Source organism: Triticum urartu, chromosome 2A (assembly GCF_056163025.1).
Source record: "Triticum urartu cultivar PI428250 chromosome 2A, HENAU_Tu73, whole genome shotgun sequence".
In the NCBI taxonomy this organism is placed as follows: domain Eukaryota; kingdom Viridiplantae; phylum Streptophyta; class Magnoliopsida; order Poales; family Poaceae; genus Triticum; species Triticum urartu.
Window position 1 is genome coordinate 755,819,239 of NC_141874.1, and position 7,880 is coordinate 755,827,118.

Consider the following 7,880-nt stretch of genomic DNA (forward strand, 5'->3'; position numbering starts at 1 on the left):
ACATGAACATGCATTGTGAGTAGTTACTTTTGTTCCTGGGGACATGGGACAAGTCTTGTTATAAGTAATCATGTGAATTTGGTATTCGTTCGATATTTTGGTGAGATGTATGTTGTCTTTCCTCTAGTGGTGTAATGTGAATGTCGACAACATGACACTTCACCATGATTTGGGCCTATGGTAAGGCATTGGGAAGTAGTAAGTAGATGATGGGTTGCTAGAGTGACAGAAGCTTAAACCCTAGTTTATGTGTTGCTTCATAAGGGGCTGGTTTGGATCCACATGTTTAATGCTATGGTTAGATTTATCTTAATTCTTCTTTCATAGTTGTGGATGCTTGCGAGAGGGGTTAATCATAAGTGGGAGGCTTCTCCAAGTAAGGACAACACCCAAACACCGGTCCACCCACATATCAAATTATCAAAGTAGAGAATGTGAATCATATGAGCATGATGAAAACTAACTTGATGATAATTCCCATGTGTCCTCGGGGGCGCTTTACTTCATATAAGAGTTTGTCCAGGCTTGTCCTTTGCCATAAAAAGGATTGGTCCATCTTGTTGCACCTTTGTTACACTTGTTACTTGTTACCCGTTACGAATTACCTTGCCACCAAACTATCTGTTATCGATAATTTTAGTGCTTGCAGAAAATACCTTGCTAAAAACCGCTTGTCATTTCCTTCTGCTCCTCGTTGGGTTTGACACTCTTACTTATTGAAAGGACTATGATTGATACCCTATACTTGTGGGTCATCACCTGGTATCTGACTGAAGCCCTTAGCCACTAACCTTTCCTTAAACCTCGCGGGCTCACTAGGAGACAAGCCTTCCTTTCTTTTGAAGATCCATTTGCAACGAACGATCTTTTTTATGTTTAGGCAAGTGCACAACTTTAAGTGCATCAAGTGCCCCCTTGGTGGTTTTGGAGTATTGAAGACAAATAGGTTGAGGGACTAATGTGTTTGTGAGTGTCCACAAGAGTTATAGTCCCGGAAGATTTGGTTTAACACATGGAAGAGGACCCCTAAAAATATATTTCTTCAAGTGAAGAAATTGGTGATCAAATTGTTACGGCCTTCGAAGAAATTGATGTGAAGACTTTGAACCTTGAAGACTTTTGTTTTTGTAGTTTCTTTCATCTTATTTGAGTCATAGGAAAAACCCGTACTATTAAAGGGGGTCTAGGTGAAACATATTTCACATTTCCAAAGTGATGCTCAAACCTATACTACTCTAGCCGCTTCGAGTGAAGCCTTTGAAAATCTCGAGTACAGCTCTAGCGACAGTGACGAAGTTCATCTGGTCACCTTGAGGCAATTGACAATGACCTCTGGTTCGTCGTTGAGAATGGCGTTCCCAATATTGCTCCTAGTATCAACGTTGCTGATGTGAAGAGATTCAAGCAACTCGACTCTCAAGCGAAGAACATCATAAGTGGACATCTCAACAAAGGATAGTATGGTTGTGTGAGTGCTATGGAAACTGCAAAGCTTATCTAGGATAGGCTTTCCAAGGTCAATGAAGGCATTTCCACACAGCGTGACTCACGTGTTGATGTGCTCCACAATCTCTTCAACCGCTTCAGAAGACTCGGCAATGAAAAGATTCAACAGACTTTCGATCGCCTCACCGATATCTCGAATGAGCTTCAAGCTCTCAGTGCTGCTGACATCACTGATCATGAGGTTGTGAAGAAATTGCTGAGGTCTCTGGACAGTACCTTTGACACCTTAGCCCTGACAATTCAAGAGTGTCCTGATTACAAAGCACTTGATCCAGCTGATATTCTTGAGAGGCTCAGTACTCATGAATTTCAGCAAGCTGAGAAGAGAGATATGTATGGTACCAGCTATGGGCGACCTCGTGCTCTGAAGGCAAAGGCCAATGCAACTTCTTCATCTGAGGAAGAAGCATCTAATTGTACTACTAATGGTGTTGAGGAAACTGGCAGAGACTTGGCTATGCTTCTGAGAAAATTCCTGAAGCTTTCCCAGAGAAATCACTTCGGAAAGTCTTCAAAGTATGACTCGAAGAACACTGGAGAAGCTTCTGCTTGAGACTACGACAAGAGAACATGTCACAAATGCAAAAAGCCAGGCCATTACATCACTGACAGCCCTCTCTGGAAAAGGGGGTCAAAGAAGAAGAAGTCTAGCAGAGATGATGACTCTGAGGACAAGAAGAAGGAATCCTCAAAAGTCTTCATCAAAATCTTCATCTCGAAAGAAAAGCAGTTCCAGCAGAGCTGGTGCATTCACTGGGAAGGAAATGGACCTTGGCGGCAACAGGACGGGGCAAATCGACGACGGCTTAAATGTCGATTTCGTCGCCGGTGGGTGAGGAGAAGGCACGGGAGAGGCAGTGGGACTGCAAGCTGGGGGCGCGGAATGGTTATTTCACATGAAACCATATATAAAAATCGGACACATGTTGGCCCAACCACAACAACCAAAAAGTAATCCGTAGTAACATCAACACTATCTTACATGTCTTCAACTCTCATAGATAATTAACTGAACAAGCAATATACAACTAAAGGTGACTAAATAGTGCTTCGTTAAGCTTAGGGTGTCTATCTAAGCATGAAAGGCCTGCCAAGCATATTTCTCTCCCTGAAGAACTTCCTTTTGTGCCTCTTCTTCCCACAAGTAAACTCAGCATCACTCGGGTGCAGGATCTGGAATCTATCCGGGCAGAACGCGCACCTACTCTTGAAACGGCACATCGGCTTTTCTGTCACATGTCACACATACATAAAGGGAATTAACATGCATGCATACAATTAGTTAATCTGGAGGAACAAGATAGATTATGTAAGTTACCCAAGAGGGTGCATGTCTCGACCACCAGCCGTCTAGAGCGGCGCTCGAACCGCAGCTCGGCAAAGAAGTACTTTTGTTCATTGTCGTCAGTGGCATCCATCCGTCGGGCCCAGAAGCCGACATGGTACCAGAAGTCCTGCCTGAAGCCGACGCAGGCGGCCCTGGGCACTTCCATGGGCTCCGCAGCAGGATAGAACATAGCATCCTGCGCGCACACACACGAACATATAGTATTAATGATCTTACTGATGGTCAAAGTAAATCTTAAATTACGCATTAGGCCATATATGGAGTATATCCAAATGGGGGATTACATGACATAAAATACGTACCGGGTTCCTGGAGTTGTAATGGCCGAGGGCAAAGATGGTGTGCATGTTGGCAACGAGGGCATCACGCTCACTGTCACCAAATATATACGTTAACATGCATGGACACACGAACAAAAGTACTACGATATGTAGATTCAATTCAGTCGTAACTAAACTAATTTGAGAGAGAGAGAGAGAGAGGAACGTATGGAAGTATAATAAATAAATTAAGACGGAATTCTCACTGTTTTCTCTGGCGATGAAAGGAATGGAAGTCGACGGCGTCGGCGTCGGGGTCAGCACCGGGGGAAGAGAAGAAGGATCCCATCGTCGTCCGTGGTTTCGTCGATTGTATTATCTGTTTTTTTTCGAGGGGTGGGGAATTGATTGTGTGATCTGCCGCACAGCCCCTATATATCTCCGGTTGGCCGCGAGGCAAATCAAGTCGGAACGCCTCCTCCTAGTCGCCTACAAATAGAAACTCAAATAAGGCCCACGTTCAGAATTTGGGAACCAGACAGACTCTCGATTACGTACGTATTTTGCTGCCTAAAAAGACGTACAATATTCTGTTGGCAAACCGTATTCGCAGTTCATTGGGTCGAATTGACGACGCGTCGCACAGGGGCGCCCCTACTGGAACGGCCCATTTTCTTGGTTTCTATCTCTCTTTTTTTGTGGTCAAAGTAAATTACAAATTCGGAAAGAAAACGAAAAGAAGAAACAGAGATAGAAATGAAAAAACAAAAAGGGAAAATAAGTACGTTGTTGAGAGTCTGTCTGATTCCCAATTTTGTATTTTTCTTTATAATGTTAGTTTTTCAGAAGAAAAAAATCATAAATTGTTCAAAATTTTAAAAAAGTTTCCATTTTCAAAATTATGTTCACAAATTTAAACAGGTTTGGTTTTTCATAATTGTTTGGTAATTGCAAAAATGTTTGCGTTATCCAATTTTTTTCATGTTTTCAAAAGAAAATCACAAATTCAAAAAATGTTCTTGCTTTCAAAAATTGTTCACAGACCCAAAAAATGTTCGCTTTTTCTAGCTACCAAAAAGAAATGTTTGCTTAGGGCGAGGCCCAAACAAACAACCCAACGTACGTATGAGTCTACCCCTCACCGGTATCCCGGCCCACCAGGGTTCAAGTCCTGGTACTCGCATTATTTCTGAATTTATTTCAGGATTTCCGACGATGCGCTTTCAGTGGGAGAAGACGTTCCCGTTGACAACGAGGCGTCTACGATGACTTCGTAAATTTCAAGGTGGTATGGCGGCTCAGTCTCTCGAAGATGCTCATAGAGATAAGGTATGTGTGCGTGCGTTTATAAAGGTGGGTGTATACGTGTATGTATGAGCGCTTGGGTCTGTACTGTGTTAAAAAAACGTCCGTACATGTCTCAAATTGGACGCTGTGTAGGATTCATTGTCCGTGTAGGCCAGCACCCTTCCCGTCATGTAATATATATACACCCAACGAGAACCAGATCCATGCAACAGATACATTTTCGGTCCCCATAATTTCTGTGAATTATTAGGTCGATTGGGTTGCAGCTGCATGACACGACGACTGATCGACAAAAGTAGGCAGAAAGGAGAGTATATACGTACAATCGATCGACGATCATAGCTAGGACGAAGAGGATCGATCGATCCATTGGATGGGATCCTGGTTCTCGTCCGTCGCCGGCGCAAACTACGTTGATTACACGCGTACAATCGTCATTCCAAAGGATGTCGTACAAGGTTTGGGTAATGCAAAATAAAGGTTCTCGTGTCATTATAACCATATATGAATATTAGGCCACAATGAAGGGTATAGCTTGCATGTTTCATTTATATTTTTCGTCTTTTAATTATTGTTTTCTCTTATGGCAACTCTATAAACATATATTCAAAGTGAGCTTAACCATGTAGCGTTGGTACCTAGATTAAATCCTAACTCGTCTATCTAACACACACGCGCGCGCGCACACAGAGAGAGATGAAGAAAAAAGGTAGAAACAGGGAGAGGGGGTGAGAAAGATGAGATATTGATGTGGACAGAGAGCAACGTTAGGAGTGCATAGATTTTCGGCACCGGTGGCAGACCGTCAAAGGGAGCTGCCCGATTGGGATGGTGCAACGAGTGGTATAATGTTCATGATATAAAAGGTGCCCAGTCTAATAAAAAGAGTGCATGCATACGACTGTGCAAGGTTTAGTCAATGCAAAATGTTCCCCTGTCATTATAACCATACAGAGATACTAGGCCACGATGAAGGGTATAACTTGCATGTTCCACTTAAATTTTTCGTCTCATAATTATAGGTTTCTCTTTTTTTTGCGAGAAAAACTTTCAGTCTATTCATCTTGAATCATGGTTGTACAACGAACACTAGAAATAATAATAATTACATTCAGATCCATAGACCATTTAGCGATGACTACAAGCACTGAAGCGAGCCGAAGGCGCGCCGCTGTCATCGCCCCTTCCTCGCCGGAGCCGAGCAAACTTTGTTGTAATAGACAGTCGGGAAGTCGTTGTGGTAAGACCCCATGGAATCAACGCACCAGAACAGCAATCGCCGCAGATGAAGAGTGTAGATCAAAAGAATCCAACCTGAAGACACATAAACGAAGACGAACGACGAACAGATCCGAGCAAATCCACCAAAGACAGATCCGACGAAGACGCACCTCCACACGCCCACCGATGATGCTAGACGCATCACCAGAACGGGGGCTAGGCGGGAAGACCTTTATTCCATCTTCAGGGAGCTGTCGCCGTGTCGCCTTCCTGAGTAGGACACAAACCCTAACAAAGCTAAAAACAGATATAAAAACGAAGCCCTCCCACCGGCAAGGCCGAGATCCACTCTGCCTCCATGGCCCTAAGGCTACCGGAGACGGGACGGACTAGCACTGACGCCGGCGAGAGGCAGAGAATCTTAGTTCGGTCATTCATAAACAGAGAAGCATGTTGTTGGATCAACAATCCAACTACCTATAATCCTATATGTGTGTGGACATACGGTTAAGCCAGAGCCACAGCAAGCTATAAATTCATTCATGTGACATCTATCAAATCATCGTACTGGAGATGTTCAGAATTCTGAAGGAAAAAAATGAAGAATCACCGGGGGGAGAATTCTGGAAGTCATGCACTCCACATGGTAATCCATGAGTAGATTGGATAGTTCCAAACCACTCCTACCAACTGAATCATCATGTTCACCGGAAAAAATGCAAGAATGGATTGGTTTTGGATTTTAATAATAAAACAAACAATGCAGTCTTTTATTTGCGGGGAACAAACAATGCAGTCTAGTTGTTCTTGAAAAATCAAACACCCAAATCAAGTTGAGAGCGTTTTTTTTTTAGCTGGGGCTATGCGGCATCTTCTATCTGGACGCTCCATTTACGTTGTGATATGTGCAGCTCAGCCCACGCGTCTGTGTGCTGCAGTATCATTAGAAAAGAGATGTCACCTCCATGTAAACAGTAATACAAAGCAGATAGGTCCTGCATGCTAGGGTCTAGGCAATAGCCGCTGGTCGCATTGTCATCTCACATGCACTGCTGCCCATGACGAGTCCTGTTTGCCAGCTATTAAAAAAACAAGGAACAGCGCATCCTTGTGCAGGTGAACCGAGAGAGAGAATAAAGAGTCAAATTCAAAAGAGAAAAGCGTGAACAAGTACGAAAAGTGTTTTGAGTGAGAGAAGCTGTGGGGGGATTCTGACTGAATTTTTCTTTTTAGGATTGAAGAGAGATAGATAGCGTTGTGAAGAACTTTTGAAAAGAAAAATACTGTGAGGGAGAACTCATTTCCAAAAAAGAGATAGCTTTTGTGTCATAGAGTTATTTTTTGCGGCAATGAGTGACGATTTTTTTAGCGGGTCATGCATGCATTTAATCTAAGCACACCATCTGACACGAAAGCGTTGTGAGATAGATAGCGTTGTGAAGAAAGAAGTCTTGGCCACGAAGTGTGAGAGCGACTATATGCATGCATGCATGCATATTTCGTTTGCACGTGAGAATATTGTGTACGAGAGGGAGAAGTGTGGTCAGAATTTTCCATGGTTGTGGGCGTGGGTGTAGGAGAGAGAGGTAGTGGTGTGGTCAGTGGTCACGGGCATAACGGGGACCGATACAACGCTGACAGGGCGACATGACGGGGACAGCGATGGGTACGGGGTGTGGCACTCAATACCTACGAGGGAATCAAACTACTGTTCATGTAGCCTTAATTTACAGACTAATCACTCTGTCGCTGCTGAGATAGTACTGCACTAGCACACATCTCAATACTGCGACCAACGGTATAGATAAAAGGCCCCGTGTAGGACGAGCTACGAAGAAACTTTGTGAATCAAGTTGGTCGGACGCATACAGGAGGAAGAGGGCAGCAGAAGATGTGCTCACAGGGTCGGAAAAGGTGCTGGACTCGGGGGCATCCAGGAGGAAGAGGCACCTTGCTTCTTCATCCGTCGTCGTTGAGGACGGGGATGAGGCATCAGCAGGAGCGAACCCACGCCAAGTCCAACAGGGACATGTGGACGCGACCACCCCCACGCCTGAGTCCTGGCAACTGGGAAGTAAGGGGCGGCTCGGCGTAGCGTGTGTAGGTGCTGCATGTCCGAGTTAGATCCCATCTGCGCGAACTCCGGCCCTCGTCGCCTGCTGCTCCTCCTCGCCACCGCCGGGCGAAGCCTGTGTGATTCCAGATGGCAACGGGGACGAAACCCATCGGGTTTTGCC

The 7,880-nt window shown here is 44.4% G+C and overlaps 1 protein-coding gene across 1 annotated transcript; it reads right to left on the reverse strand.

The window, feature by feature from the left end:
* Positions 1-2,381: 2,381 nt before the first annotated feature.
* On the reverse strand, positions 2,382-3,619 carry LOC147987858 (uncharacterized). Its single transcript, XM_087540455.1, has 4 exons — positions 3,381-3,619; positions 3,157-3,226; positions 2,825-3,029; positions 2,382-2,735 (listed from the first exon to the last, which is right to left on the reverse strand). Exons 1-4 carry the CDS (start codon positions 3,461-3,463, stop codon positions 2,575-2,577), a joined length of 519 nt encoding a protein of 172 aa, XP_087396581.1. The 5' UTR covers positions 3,464-3,619; the 3' UTR covers positions 2,382-2,574.
* Between the last annotated feature and the right edge of the window lie 4,261 nt (positions 3,620-7,880).

Coding starts and splice junctions, on each gene's coding strand:
- LOC147987858 (XM_087540455.1), bottom strand. CDS start 3,463: ATGGGATCCTTCTTCTCTTCCCCCGGTGCTGACCCCGACGCCGACGCC. Junction 3,227..3,380: donor TTTCATCGCCAGAGAAAACA/GTGAGAATTCCG, acceptor ATTTGGTGACAG/TGAGCGTGATGCCCTCGTTG. Junction 2,736..2,824: donor CGAGACATGCACCCTCTTGG/GTAACTTACATA, acceptor GACATGTGACAG/AAAAGCCGATGTGCCGTTTC.